General features: G+C 38.7%; 1 protein-coding gene across 1 annotated transcript in view; it reads right to left on the bottom strand.

The window, feature by feature from the left end:
- Window positions 1-486: 486 nt before the first annotated feature.
- The window catches only part of LOC149257062 (uncharacterized), a 233,047-nt gene continuing 216,942 nt past the window's right edge, over window positions 487-16,591 (bottom strand). The window contains exon 7 of the mRNA XM_089369038.1: window positions 487-923. Coding sequence (XP_089225164.1) covers window positions 800-923 — 124 coding nt within the window. The 3' untranslated portion in view covers window positions 487-799. The remainder of the gene's footprint in view (window positions 924-16,591) is intronic.

Genomic DNA, 16,591 nt, shown 5'->3' with positions numbered 1-16,591 from the left:
GATGCATCTCTGTTGACTAGAATAATTTCTTTAAGAAAAAGGTTGTTGGGCTTTTTCACCAAGTGGGTTTTCCCAGGGTAAAAATCTTGTGTTCTTGTTTGGCTAAGTCTTTATGATCCTACTAGCATTTTGTTTTACTGCTGACATCCTATGTGTAATTAATTTATGATGAATACGAATGTAAGAAAAGATTAACCTAAGAGAAATCATAAGAAGTAATTATAAGTTTAGAGAACACTTGAAAAATCAACATAACAAACCTTGAGCACATTTTAATACAAGGAATTTGCATAAAAAAGTACAAGCCATAACAAGGATACAAAATAGCAGCCAATAAATTGAAACTGCTTTCATGATTATGATTAGGGAGCTTGGAGATATCTATTAGGATGGTTGGACATTCGAATAGGATATCAGAAAGGAGTTAAAATTATTTTGATATTGGTGCACATAACTATACTAGTATCCATCCTCGTAAAGTGGATATCTACAAATAACAACCATGCTTAAAAACTGAATTCAACAAACAACGGAGATGTTTTAGGACTGAAACTATAATGAAATGTTATGTTACTTGAAATTGAATTAAACTGCTCTATCGGCAGCTTTCAAAACATTGTGAAATTCATTCACTATTATTCATCAGTTAATGACAAAAATGTTCCCACCACCCCTTCCAGAATGATTTGTTGATAATCTCTGTTTGGTCTCGCCTTTTGATGTAATGGAACTGAATCTATCAGTATCTAGCATACAACACAGAATAGGACCTGAAAGACAATCTTTCAATGCTTCAATCCTACTGTGAAGGCTTTTGACAAGCACTAAAAAGTTGCCAGCTGATGAATGCCATCAATAATGATGAAAATAATTCAAATCCAACCACACTCTCGAAGTCCCATCCCAAACCCCTTCTTAAGTAGCTGCACAACCATTAAAAGCAACAAGCAACAAACAATCAAACTTTCTGCCATTTACATTATATTGGTTGCTGCATCAAAACATATTATTCTACCAATGATGCTTGTTCTTTACTAACAACTTACAGGTGGAAGTGCATTTACTAAGTTTCTTGGTCATTATCTTAACAATAAAAAGATGATTTGCAAATTAGATACACAAATATTCCAGTCAGCCAGCACAAGGCATGAACAAGTTAATAACCACGGGTTCGTTCAATTTAGGGAACCCAAATTTCTGTAAGGATGTGAAAAACAAATTATTAGCTTCACAGAGAAGATCAAAAGAAAGATAGCATTGCATGGAAATATAGTGCAAAAACCTCTATATATAGTCCAAGGGAAAATAATTGAGTGGATTCCATGGTTTACATCTCAAACAACTGAATGATGAATCTCTCTAATCTCCTATCTCATGTAATTGCGAATTCAATAAAAGATGATGTCTCAAATAGTCGACTTTATAATGGTCACAAATATCATTAATATGTTGTAAAGTTCCGTAAAATGCAACCTAAACAGACTGAAAAATAGCCATAAAATGGAAGGGGTAATCCCAGAGCAGATATTCAGCATAGAAAATAATATAAGAATGGAACTCGAGAATCACACAGGCATTTAAGCTTTCAAACATTCTTTTATCGCTTTGCTAAGACAACTTTAAATCACTAAAACAACAGCCCACCTCACGAGAACCTAAAGAGAATTCTATGAGAATGGTGTCTAAAATCCCAAGGGACATTACCATACAGTTTCAATTCAACTTCCTCAGTAACATTTCAAGCATAGTTAACATCCAGCAGATGATAGGTATAGCTGTCTAAACAGAATCTGTGCAACAAGACCAACAACGTGGTTAACAGAAAACAACTTTGTGACCGCACCAAACTCTCAAGCTTCATTTTGTACTGTTTTCATTTCTAGCATATTTGTCTTTAATATAATTGTGCAAAAGTAGCCTGTTTATCAATGAATATGCCTAAGCCCAATCTGAGGCCTTGCCTTCTATCAAGGCCTCAGGTTATGTTTTTCATCCCCAAGTTGGTCACTTTGTTATATTTTTCCTTGTGATCTATTTTGTCCAATGACATAATGATCCAAAATGGATCCACGAAACTGGTTCTAAAATAAAAGACAAAAAATAAGTGAGTTCTGATACGTGGACAAATAAAGAAAAGGAAAGCGTGTAAAGCAGTACTTGATTATGCCATTTTTGACATCATGAAATAGCTTTTTGACTATAAAATTTCTTACCTTTTCATCGTGGGTGAAACTCTTACCATAGGATAAGACTCGTTATAAATATTTGGGAGGTTGTTATAATAAAATGTATAAAAATAATATAAATAATAATAATGATTAATTTAATAATAATCTATGTTGCATGAGTTTCTGGAAAGTGGGAACGTTGAGAACTTGGGTGCGGGTGTTGGGAACGGCTAGAGGTTTCCCCAAAATTTACAGGAACGGCTAATCAGGAGCGGTAATATTATATAATAAAAAAAATAAAAATATTTTTTTAATTATATAATTTAGATAATAATCAAAATTAATATTGAATCAAAATATTCAAATATTAAAATCAATTTAAACATATAAATAATAAATATATAATCTCTTATATATATATATATATATATATATATATAAAATGTCAAGTTCATTATCAGTTCTCTGACACATGACCAGTCTTTGAAACAATCTGGCTTAAAAATACAAAGGAACAGTTTTACATATGTTTCTCTAGTTATTCTTAAGAGAAAAAGCAAACCAACTCTAATGTTTAAGTATTCACTGCCACATACAATATGCACACACAATATTCTGTGATATATATACATAAACAGCAAAAGAAATACTCATCGGCATGACATCCCAGATATGGCCCTAACGTCGAGGTGCCACACGCTTCCTTAACCCATCAAGAGATTGCTCCAGTTTCTCAATTAAGGATATCGGTGTTAACGATGTCTTTGGCCTTTCTTCCTGCGAAGGTTTCAACATAGGCTCGTGTTTTGTGGGCAGTTCAGCATATTTCTCTACAGGCTTGTATTCCCCAACCCCAAGGAACGTCGGAACTCCAAAAAAAACAGTTTTCAAAGCTCCCGGAACATTCCCCAACTCCCATTGCAACTCCCGCTGAAAAGGTAACCTTCCCATACAATTCCAAAGCTCTCGGGATCGCAGGAACCATCGAAACGGGTTTTCCACCTCTCGAGGGCCGTTCCCGTGTAACAGAGATAATCATTAGTTATGAAGAGGTATGTCTCTAAAGACATGGTTGTTCATAAAGGGGCACCTGCCTAGATATATAAGTGGGCCCTCATTTGTATCCATATCATCTCATATCTTCTGTACATTTCCATATAAATATATTTTTCTTATCATGGATATTTATATATTTTAGATCTTCTGAGTATTATGCTGCGTTTATGAATTTTGTTCATAACATTTGGTTTCAGACTTGTTCGATCTTCTGGCCGCTCAACCGCTGCTCAAAGTTAGTTTGATCCGCCCTTTGACATCAACTCTCTGTCAACATCATTGCCATTGTGATCAAAGCATTTCGCTACACAGTTTTGGAGGTTCTCCATCTTAACATGAGGCCCTTGGCCATTAAAAAAAATAGAGAGAGAGAGAGAAAAAAGTTATAAAAATAAATGTATACATATATAGAAATTAAAATTCATCAAGTTCACGATCCTTTTATGGCATTTGTAGTTTCTTAATTTGACCTTGAAACTAGCTGTTTTCAATTACGGATCATCTCCAATTATCATAATTCTTCGTATTCTCGATCTTTAGCTTTTTATGTTCTAAAGTAAGCTTTTATACATAGTTGTGGTCTAATCCCTGTCTTGTTCCACCTTTTGAAGTTTGTCTTTGAGAGACTTAACATCTTTGAGATCAACAACCATCTTATCTTCAACTACAAGCTCAATTAATGCTCTGGATCTACCTTCAATGGGTTAAGCTTCAAAGAAGGACCTGCTTTGATACCAATTTCTCGAAATACGAAGAGGGAGGTGAATCAGTATTTCCTCTAATTTTTACAATCGGTTAGATTCCATTAGTTATACTGATCATCAAGACAGAACATAAAACATAACATGAATAGCACACAGAAATTTCGTCTCAACCAAGTGCTTTGTTATGTATGATCAAGCTTTAAAATTGATGCTTGTTTACATGTTTTAACTGTTTTTAGCCGTCAAATACAGTTTATTTCAAAATAAACATGTCATGGTCAACTTGCTTTGAATTTAAAAAAGTGTCATAATGGCTGGCATGCCCGAAAATTACAAGTTTGAAAGTTTCAAATTAAATATATATATATATATATATATATATATATATATTTACAGGACAAATTGACCAAGTCCTCAAGTGTTGTTGGTACGCCTGAGCAGACCTTCATTAGGTTTGATTGAATATGCCACCAACCACGCAAATATGGCAATAGTCCCATGGCAACACCCCTACTTCTGCATTTAATTCCTCCTTCGCGACCTATTCTGCGTCAAATTACTTCCATATATTTATAACTCACCATGGCTGCAATGTCAAGAAAACTATCGCCGCACATCTCTACCAATGCCTTACTTCCAAGTTCCCATCGATTGCGAGCATTTCTTGACCGGCCAGAATTACAAGCTAGAAAAAGAATTCATTCTGAAATTGAAACCGTTATCCAAGATGCCTCCGTCCACATAGCCATTTTCTCTAAAAACTATGCCAATTCGAATTGGTCCTCATGGTAGACTTGAAGAAGCATGGGGCTACCATTCTACCTGCATTTTACAATGTTCACCTTCTCAGATGTCTGGCAGGTGGACGGAGCTCAAGATGGACCGTAGCTAAAGCCCTACATGATCATGAAGAAAAGGAGCGATACGACCCACAAAGAATTCAAGGTTGGAGAGAGGCTCTTTCTCAGGTTGAAAATATAAGCGGCTTTGAGTTGGACGCGTATAATGGGTGAGTATCTTCCACTGTTCAAATCCTTGCCAGTATTTAATTTGTAAATTTGTCTTAGCTTTTCTTTAAAATCCTTGTCAGTGTTTAATTTGTAAATATGTCTTAGTTTTTCTTTAAAATCCCTATCAGCATTTAATTTTGAAAATTTGTCTTATTTTTTCTTTTATGGATTGATAGCCACATGACAAGTAACTCAGAATGTTTGTACAACACTCTCCTTGCTAGGAATATAAAGGCTAAAATAACTTTAGGGCAAATACTAAATGTTCATATCGCTTATGGATCACAGAATGCATATATATGGTTGAATATGAAATGTCTCGTGTCTTTTCAATAAATATTCACTATTGTCAGGCCAGGCAGTAACTCTCCAATGGCAGAAAAACTGATTGGTGTGTTTATTTCATAGGTATGTTATTGTCTTATACATTAGGAGTGATTGTTCAGTTCATCTTCCGATGACTGTTCACATTCCTGATTTATTTATGTTACAAATTCCCCAATCATGAGGATTAGGTGTCAACATTCCCCCCCTTAATCTGAAGGGATGTTGGTGAGTCCAAGCATCATTCTGAATCGTTCAAGCTTTTCCTTTCCAAGTGCTTTGGTGAAGATGTCTGCAACTTGCTCATTTGTAGAACAATGACGGAGATGGATTGTTTTGGCCTCAACATGATGTCGAATAAGATGATATTTAGTATTGATATGCTTTGTTCGATCATGGAACTTTGGATTCTTGGCCAACTTTATTGCAGAGGTGTTATCAATCATGAGTGGAGTTGATTGTACTTGTATTACCTACAAATCTTCAAGAATTTTCCTAAGCCACACAATTTCTTTCGTTGCTTCAGCTGTTGCCACGTATTCTGCTTCAGTTGTGGAATCTGCTGGAACTGATTGTTTGCGTGATCTCCAGGAGACAGCTCCTGATCCAAGACTCATAGCATATCCTGAAGTAGATACCCCAGTTTCTTTGTCTCCATCGAAGTCTGAATCAGAGTATCCAATCAAGCTGAAGTCGTCCACCTGTGTATACTTGATTCCAAGGTCCTGAGTTCCCTTCAAGTACCTTAGAACTCTTTTTGCAGCAGACCAATGTCCCTCACAAGGCTTTTGCATGAACCTGGAAAGGATTCCAACAGTAAATGAAATGTCTGGTCTGGTAGTAGTTAGGTAGATGAGACTTCCTACAAGCTGTCTATACTTTGTTGCATCCTCAAATTCATTTCCTTCAATAGATGTGAGCTTTAAGTTTTGTTCCATTGGAGTAGAAAGAGGATTGCACTCTGTCATGCCAAATCTGTTTTACAAATCTCCAATGTATTTCTTTTGAGAAAGAAATATGGATTTTGGATGTTGGGTTACTTCAATGCCAAGATAGTAATGAACATAACCCAAATCAGTCATTTCAAAACTTTTCCCTAATTCCTTCTTTATGGATGCAATGTAGCTTTCATTGTTCCCTGTCATTAAAAGATCATCTACATATACCACAAGATACACAACTGTTTTGCCAACTTTCTTGACAAATAAAGTTGCATCATCAAGATCAAAATGATTGAAGTTGAGTTTCAGAAGATGCTCAGTTAGTTTTTCATACCAGGCTCGTGGTGCTTGTTTGAGGCCATACAAGGACTTCACAAGTTTGCATACTTTATGTTCATGTCCTTTCACAGCAAATCCTTCAGGCTGGGACATAAAAACATTCTCTTTTAGATCTCCATTAAAGAATGCAGTTTTTACATCCATTTGATGGACTTTCCAACCGTTCTAAGCAGCTAGTGCAAAGAGTGTCCGGATGGTGGCCCATTTTGCTGTGGGGGCAAAAGTTTCCTCATAATCGACCCCTTCCTTCTGTGCAAAGCCTTTTGCCACAAGCCTAGCTTTGTGCTTGTCAAGTGAGCCATCAGCTTTGTATTTGTTCTTGTAGACCCACTTGCAGCCAATTGGTTTGGTTCCAAATGGAGGATCAACCAGCTTCCAAGTGCCATGCTTTATGAGGGCATCATACTCCTTTTGCATCGCTTCTTTCCATTCATCATGAGAAGCAGCTTCTTTGAAGGAAGTTGGTTCAAAATCTGTAGACAAGTTCAATTCACAATCATAAGTAACATCCATATCAATAGGTGAATTAGAGTCATCTACATCACCTCCATCTTGTCGGTTTGTATTTCTGGTTCCTGTTTTTCCAATTTCATCAGGATGAACACTTTCAAGTGTCTTTGTCAGCCACTTTGGGGGACCTTTCTGAGATGGTCCAGGCTGCTCTGTTGATTGAGTTGGGACTGAATCAAGATTGAGTCTCCCAATTCTATCAATTACATCACTTAAAGCATCATCCGTTGTTGGAGTTTCATGCAGGGGAGATTGTTCTTCAGAAGAAGATTCCACATGTTGATCTAGTATAGGAATCCCCCCTTCAAGATGTGGAATCTGATTATCAAATTCTTGAAATGATTTTGTTTTTGCGAATCTATCCAAGCGATCAAGTTGCCGCTCAACAACATTGTCAGATTTGGATGATTCCAGAAAAATGACATCTCTAGATACAAAAAACTTTTTATTTACTTCATCATAGAGGCGGTATGCTTTAGAGGTGTTTGAATACCCCAGGAAGATACACTTACGACTTCTAGCACCAAGTTTGTTTCTATGTACCTTTGGTATCAAAGCATAACAGGTGGAACCAAAGATCCTGAGATGTTTTACTGAAGGAACATGTCCATACCACAATTCATAAGGAGTCTTGTTTCTTATAGCATTAGATGGACATCTATTCTTTATATATGCAGCACATAGAACAGCATCAACCCAAAACATTATCTTTACATTTTTGAAGAAAAGCATGGATCGTACCATATTCAAAATTGTTCTATTCATTCTTTCTGCTACACCATTCTGTTGGGGATTATAAGGTACAGTTGTTTGATGTTTGATCCCATGTTGGCGAAGATAGTTTTCAAATTCATTTGATGTATATTCTTTTCCATTATCAGTGCGAATAGACCCAATATGAGATTGTGCATCATTTTCAATCCATTTATGAAAATTCTTGAATGTTTGAAAAGCATCAGATTTGTTCTTCAATAAATAAACCCAACACATTCTGGTGTAATCATCAATAAATGTCATGATATATTTATTTCCATTTGCAGAAGGAACAGGCATTGGACCACATAAATCAGAATGAATGAGTTCAAGCTTCCTATGTGCTCTTGAATGTGAATCATGAAAAGACTGTTTGCTATGCTTTCCTAGAATGCAAGCATCACATTGCTTATGTTTCCTAGGAATTGTAGGCAAACCAGCAACACCATTTTTCTTCAATAAGCGGATACTGTCATAGTTTAAATGTCCAAATCTAGCATGCCATAATAAACTTGATGGAAGTGTACCTTCTTCATGATGAGAAATATATGAGAAATGTTGTGCATGAGCAGAGGTTCCTTGCAGTTTGAGAAGTCTTTCTTCTTCTATTCCCCTCATGACAAGTGAGTGGTCAGATGCTTTTCTTACCTCAAGCTTGCCATCAAACATATGAATGGAGTGACCTTGCTGGCGGATGTGGACTAAGGACATCAAGTTTCTCTTGAGCTGTGGGAGATATAGAACATGATCCAGAAGAAAGTCTGGAAGACCAGGCAGTTTAAGCTTGATTGTGCCAAGCCCTGATGGCTTGATTTTTGACTGATCTGCAAAGTATACTACTCCATCAACATTGTCAGTGAAATCTTCAAAAAAATCTTTCCTATGAGTCATATGACAGGTTGCTCCTGAATCAAGCAACCAATCATTTTTCGAAGAAGCAAGTGAAGCATTAAACAAATCTTCATTTACTCCAATGTTACATTGTGCCTCAATATAGTGAGCGGATTCAGGTGCTTTACCTTTGTCTGTATCATCAGTTTTACCTTTCTGCTGGTTTCTTTTCTGCTCAATTTTGTCCCATGGTAGCTTGCATGTAGAAGCATCATGTGATCCATTTCGTTTGCAGCGAATGCAATGCAGATCTGCCTTTTCTCCTTGAGAATGTCTGCCCCCCCTGCCTCTGAAATATCTTCCTCTTCCTCTTCGTCCACCTCTTCCTCTTGTAGAGTCTTGAGCATGATGCTTTTCTTTATGAGCAAGGCAAACAGTCTCTTCAGAAGATTCAGGGACTGTCTTCTTTCCAAAGGCTTTCTCTCTTTCAGCAAACTTTTTCACAAGAGAATCAAAGGTTATATCTTTAAGATTTCCATTTGCTTGTAGAGACTCAAGATAATTGGAGTAAGTAGGATAGAGTGCCTTGAGAAAAGCAATAAGAGGGATATCCAGCTCAACCTTAGTGGATTTAATATCATGCATTATAGACTTTACTTCAGATGCAAGAGCAAGAGGATCATTATTTTTCAGTTCAAGAGTGAAGAGTTTAATCATGAGCTGAACAACTTCAAGTGCAGAATGTGAGTCATAGAGTTCTTTCAGCTTTTGTAAAGCTTCAAAGGCAGTTGAATATGATGAAATATGGCGACTTACTTCTTCATTTACAAATGTTGCGATTAATGCATATGCTTTGTTGTTCTTGTTATCCCAAATGACGAGCTCTTTGTCTGATGTAGGCTGTACTGGGTCATTGTCTCCTTCTCCGACACACACTCCCTGCCACAACTCATTGAAGATGAGGGTGTGTTTTATCATCCGGGACCATTCAGGATAGTTCTCCTTGCCAGTGAGAATTATTCCTACCATAGAGATGATTGAATGCATTCTGTAAAAAATTACTTCTGCTGATAGAATAATACTTCTAATGGCAAAAAGAATGTGCTTTTGAGGAAAAAATAACTTTTGCTGCTAATAGAATGATTCTGATTCTGCTACGCCATTTATATATTATTGACCATTGAAACAAATGCTGATAACATACTACCACTGTAACATATATCACCACATATATATATATATATATATATATATATATATATATATATCACCGCATAAACAATTTGAGTGCTTGTGTTAAATGCTGCCCAAACGTCCGCGGGACATGGTACTGGAACAAATAGATTGCAAACAATATGCTGTGATATTACCATCGCTCTGGTTGATTAAAACTCAGATTGCCAACACAAGAAGCCGCATGACTGGTCCACATGTAATTACTGAAGAGACTTGGGGAGTGAAGTACAGAGCACTGAACGACTTATTTGAAATCTCTAAAAAGAGGACGGATGTATTCACATATCAGGTTGGAGTTCAAATGATAGAGATATATAATGAGCAAGTGAGAGATCTTCTTGCCACGGACGGTTCCAACCGGAGACTAGAAATCCGCAACAATTCTCAGTAGAATGGATTAAATTTTTTTTTATGGCGACGGGTGGCAGACACAAACACCGTCCAAGGCAAACACAAACAGCGTTGTATACATTATAAATTCAATACAAGCAGCGTTGTATACATTATATATCCAATAGCTGAACCGACGGCGTCCAAGGCATATACAAACAGCATGTTCAAAACATAAACAATGCATATACAAACACCTGATCTCAAAGAACTCCAGAAAGTGCAACCCACCATGGAGAAGTTGACAGCTCCGTTAGAGTCGCAACCTGATTATTCTCCACCACGTGATCGCCCTTATTCTTTGCAGGAGAAAATAAGGCTGAGAGAAAAATTGCAGAGAGCTTTAGATTCGAGCAACGGGGTGATGAAGTCGAGGCTACTCCGTGCCCTCAATATATCAGGCGAGGAAGGCAGGCACATGCATGTCGATTTTCGCTTTGATTTGTTATGTGACAATTGTCTTAGGAAGGTCCACAAATTCATAAATTGCGTCTTTCATCACAGCGGCCATGAAATGAGCAGCGGTGATAGCGATATTGATATTAGTATTATAAGTGAGTTGGGTGAAGAAACTACTGGTGGACGGTGAGAGCGTTAGGTGAGAGAGCGTCAGGGCAGCACAGGCTTGGCAGAGACGCAGGACAGAGGCAGTGGCAGGGAGTTACGACTATTTTAGGACTGGCTCTGATACCATGTCAGGCCAGGCAGTAACTCTCCAACGGCAGAAAAACTGATTGGTGTGTTTATTTCATAGGTATGTTATTGTTTTATACATTAGGAGTGATTGTTCAGTTCATCTTCTAATGACTGTTCACATTCCTGATTTATTTATGTTACAAATTCCCCAATCATGAGGATTAGGTGTCAACAACTATATCAAGCTATGAGGGCTCCAACATAGACCCAGAGTTTTCTAGTCTTAAGGCCAACTGGTGAATCCACAAACCTCAAGCTATGAGGGCTCCAACATAGACCTGGAGTTCTCTAGTCTTAGGGTCAATTGGAGAATCCACAAACCTTATGATGAGACCTATATGTACAATGATCAATTTGTTGATAATAACTGTGCATTTTAATGTGTTTTGTGCATTCCCACATCTTTTCATGTAGGGTATATACACAATGCTTGTAGCTCCATGAATTCATGCAAGTATATTGTTACGTGTGTTCAATGGTGTGAACATGAATAATATGTATTCTTACAAATGGATGCTTCCTTTTTCCATAAGGAGCACTTGCATTAATCGAACTTCACATATTGGCATCAAATAGCATCCCTTGCAAAAGGCAACAACAACTTAGAAGTTAATTTTTAGCATTTTTTTTCTTTTCAAGGACTCACTTTTTCACTCTGCAGATCTGATATTTTTTGTTTGGAGGCTGCATATTCTTTCCTGCCAGATTGAATGAAAAGAGCTTGTTGCGAACTAACCCCAGTTTGTAAGAGGGAAAAGGCGTTGTGTGTAATCTATGTTGCACGAAACTTCTAGGAACCCGACGTTTCAGGACGTCCCTGTACCTGAAACTCCGAAACTTGACCGAAACTCGACCATCATGTAATCATCTATGAGAGTTAATATAGACTTGGTTTTCCTTCTAAAGTGTCATCTATGGGTCTTATTTCCCTTTTTTTCTTCCAGGATAATGTGTTAATCACTTATTTATAAACTTACATGTGTGTGTGTGTGTGACGTTTCGACCGATGTTTCCGTTTTTGGGAGGTGACATTTCTAAACCTATCTGTTTCGGAAACTCTAAAACGTTTCGGCGCTTCATGCAACTTAGTGTATAATTGAACTTATAAATGATTTAAATATTTCTTGTTATTTCAAGCCTCACGTCATTATAGATAATAATAAAAAAATCGATGCCCCCTCAAAGTGAGAGACTAATCCAGACAAATGGGTAACATGATTTTTATTTTTCTATTAATGCATTTATGGTTTAGATTCGATCATAATCATTCTCGTTTTGAAAATGCAAGAGCCAGTGAGTTTGTATTTTTACATTGTTGTCACATGGGCAAGTAGGGCGATATTTCTTTTTCTATATTGCATGCCAAGATCTTGCTACTTAAGAAGGAAATTTTATAATTCATCGGGTCTTTGTTGTTGTAGAATGTAACTAGGTTCGGTCTTCATAATGACTTTAATTATGAATTTATGAAGAAGACAATGATAATAAAATGTATTTTATACTTGCATTATGGGTTTCATGAGAAAGAAGTTTTTATTGTAGGTCAAAGACTTATTCTTGATGTCTTTACGGGTTTTGTCATCTTGTCATAAATATATAATTGAAGTATTGCTACACTTATGAAGATGTCAATGTAAAAGCTCTCCTAGAAGACAAGCACAGTCATCCATAAGTTAGCCTCAACGTATGCAAAAAGAAGCTTCATGTCGGCTCCAATGAATAAATATATATATGAGACATGTCGGTTCATCTATGTCAGATCAAATAAATAGATACAACTATTTGTTGATATAAGTCAGCCTATATATGAACAAACAACTATATATATGAGGCTATGCTCATCGCAAAAAGACAGAGAAGAAACTTTGCATCACTCTGAGATTTCGGTGAACGGGAAAAGGTGTGGATTCTTTGTTTCGATGATTCATTACTATGGAAGAATTCGGATGTCAAGCTACAGCATGGAGAAACCCCGCAGATCCTTTGAGATTAAGAGCTCGCATATCCTCTGAGATGTTTGGGTCAACTACAAGAGCTCGGTCATTAACACAAAGATTCAGATCTCATGTTTCGGATTGTATCCCAAGTACAGGAGCTCGGGCATCAACTCAGAAACTCGGATCTCTCCTCAGCAACTCAAAAAACCTCCACAGTAGCTCGTGTTGATTTGGGGTAGCATCGAATGTGTTATAGCCATGAAAATTGGTGGAGAGGCTAAAGCAAATGAGATCTCCAAGACCCTAAAATGGTTTGGGCAGATTCTACCTGGGTTAGGAGATATTAAAATAATTAATATTTTTAATGGAGTTCCTAAGTCTAAACTTAGGAAAAATAAAATATTAATGAGTATTAATATAACACTGGGTTAGAAGGTTCCAAATGACATGGATCAAGCCAAATCTAATCTTAGTCATTGATTAGAGATGTAATCTTGGTCGTTGAAGGACCAATAGGAAAAGTATAAGAGGAGGCTTGAGAGTCAGTTGGAGAATACACAAAAGTGATCGGTCATTTGATGTTCTAGAGCGAGCTTTACTAAGAAAAGTCGAATCAATGATCAGTTTGTAGCGAGGGGTACTGACTAAGAGACAGAGAGGTAGAGATAGTGTCGAGAGACCAATGCAGAAGCAGAGAGAGGCAGACAATGAGCCAGAGAGAGCCACGAAGAGCTAGCAGGGACTGCGTAGAGGCCAAAAGGGCCTGCATCATCGACGCAGAGGGCAGCAGGAGTGACGCAGAGAGTCGTAGAGGTTGCGCAGTGCCTCAATGGGCTGACGCTGAGCTTGAGAGGTTGTTGGAGAAGGTTTCGTGGCGCAGATTCTCTGAATATCTGCTTCCGAATAAAGAGGTATTACTGCCGGATTATTTTCTCTGTCGGGTGAGCCAGTTTGGCACCCAATTGTACTCAAGGATAGACTGCATAATAAAATAAACCCTTAGAATTGTTGCACCGGTTTTCCCAAGTTGGGTTTTTCCGGGGACGAGTTGTCAAAAAATAACAGTGTCACTTGTGTGTTTGTTATTTCTTCCAGTTGTTGATCTGTAGATGGTTGAGATTGCATTGTGTTTATTTCGATATTTATATGTTTAAATAACTTGTTCGCAATTAACAAGTAGGAGAAATAAACCAGAGAATACAGATAAAATTTCTAACAAATGACACTTAGAAATTTCAACATGGTATCAGAGCATGGTTGCAGATCACAGGAGAGCTGAAGCAAAGCATTTGCAGCAGAAATAGCTGTCTTGAGTGACAGAAGTTGTTCCTAGCAGAAAGCGGCGAAGAAGGGTTCACACAGAGGGACTATGTCATCAATTCGGGCCAGAGAGAGGTCAGCGCAAAGGCTGAGGAGGGCAGAAGAAGGCTCACGAAGAGCCATGCAGAGACCAGGACGGTTGATGCAGTTGGCTTGGGGAGCATTTCAACCAGTGTCGGGATTGCGCAGACCCTGGAGGCTCGGTCCTTTGATTGTTGGGGCTTAGGAAGTTATGGGCAGTTTGCAAGGAGTGAAGTTGGTGGGGTGTCGTTGTTGCCAAGACAGAACAGTACCTAACGGGTCAAAACCAAGGTAGAGAGAGTCGCTACCAAGGCGGATTTCAGGCGAAGGAATCTGGATCAGTGTTGCAAGTGCATAGGGGATCAGAGAGGTGCGACTCGACGGTTGGCAGGTGGATTTCCACGAGGGAAATCGAGACTCAAAGGGAGTCAAAGAGAGAACTTCCAGAGGGAAATAGAGACTCAGAGGAGTCGAAAGAAAAAGCGGAGATGGTCGTTGATGACAACTATGCCATGAGTGTTCATGTACCTCTAGAGAAAAGGGGGGAGACATCGAGTTGTAGTCAGGAGCACTACAGGCAATGAGAGGCAGGATCCTTAAGGCACCCAAACTCTTAGATTATACCGGGCTACAGGAGCCCCGAAGAGAGAGTAGCAGGAGGACTGGTGGATGTCGATATAAACAAACGGATGAAGTGGCAGAGAGTGCTACAGTGCAGTAGCCCCGAGCAGTGCAGAGCTAGCACGCTACAGCAGTGCGCGAGGCACATAGAAGGTTGCAACAGTGCAAGATGGCACAGAGAGGTTTGCAACGGCACGAGGCAGGGAGTCGTTGCAGCAGCGCAGAGTTAAGAGAGGGAGCACTTGATAGCAGCAGAGAGAGCTTCAGCATCGGGAGTGTTTCTAGCCTGACAGGGATGTCAGTAGTTGGGTGGATCAGTTACTTCTCAGTAAATGACTTGCAGTGCAGTAACAGTATGCAGTAGCACAATGCAGCATGATGAGAGGGGGTTGCAGTGCAGATGCAGTGTTGGGAGAAACGACCAGCAACAGCACGGATGTAGAGGGAGTTGTCATACAAATGCAGTAGTGGCAGTCGTAGAGCCATGGGCAGCAGTACAGGATGCAGCAGTGCAGAGGATGTTGGGCAGGGAGGCCTAGCATCAACACAGATACTAGTGTTGTATAATCATAGTGATGCTCAGTGTGGAGTATTACTAGAGCACAGTCCTCGCTAAGAGGGAGTGTTGATTTGGGGTAGCATCAGATGTGCTCTAGCCATGAAAATTGGTGGAGAGGCTAAAGCACATGAGATCTCCAAGACCCAAAAATGGTTTGGGCAAATTCTACCCGGTTTAAGATATATTAAAATAATTAATATTATTAATGGAGTTCCTAAGTCTAAACTTAGGAAAAATAAAATATTAATGGGTATTAATATAAAACTGGGTTAGAAGGTTCCAAAAGACATGGATCAAGCCAAATCTAATCTTAGTCGTTGATTAGAGATGTAATCTCGGTCGTTGAAGGACCAACAGGAAAAGTATAAGAGGAGGCTTGAGAGTCAGTTGGAGAATACACCAGAGTGATCAGTTGCTAGATTTTCTAGAGCGGGGTTTGCTAAGAAAAGTCGAATCAGTGATCAATTTGCAGCGAGGGGCAGTGAGTACGAGATAGAGAGGCAGAGATAGTGCCGAGAGACTAGCGCAGAAGCAGAGAGAGGCAGACGCTGAGCCAGAGAGAGCCACGCAGAGCTAGCAGGGACTGCGCAGAGGCCAGAAGGGCCTGCGTCATCCACGCAGAGGGCAGCAGGAGTGACGCAGAGAGCCGTAGAGGCTACGCAGTGCCTCAAAGGGCTGACGCAGAGGGTTCTGGGTTGACGCTGAGGCCAGGTGGGCTGACACTGAGCTTCAGAGGTTGTTGGAGAGGGTTTCGTGGGGCAGATTTTATGAATATCTGCTTCCGAATAGAGAGGTATTATTGCCGGATTATTTTCTCTGTCGGGTGAGCCAGTTTGGCACCCAATTGTACTCAAGGATAGACTGCATAATAAAATAAACCCTCATAATTGTTGTACGGTTTTCCCAAGTTGGGTTTTTCCGGGGACGAGTTGTCCAAAAATAACGGTGTCACTTGTGTGTTTGCTATTTCTTTCAGTTGTTGATCTATAGATGGTTGAGACACTATGGTGTTTATTTCAATATTTATATGTTTAAATAACTTGTTCATAATTAACAAGTAGGAGAAATAAACCAGAGAATACAGATAAAATTTCTAACGGGTCATACTTAGAAATTTCAACAGCTCAATGATGACAGTGATGCTCAGTTTACTTAGTGATATTGTTTGGTGCCTG

This window comes from Pinus tabuliformis, chromosome 6, assembly GCF_031772625.1.
Source record: "Pinus tabuliformis cultivar Carrire ecotype Pingquan chromosome 6, CPIR1, whole genome shotgun sequence".
NCBI classification, from domain to species: Eukaryota; Viridiplantae; Streptophyta; class Pinopsida; order Pinales; family Pinaceae; genus Pinus; species Pinus tabuliformis.
The sequence above is the reverse complement of the archived record's forward strand: the minus strand, read 5'-3'. Positions and strand labels throughout refer to the sequence as shown.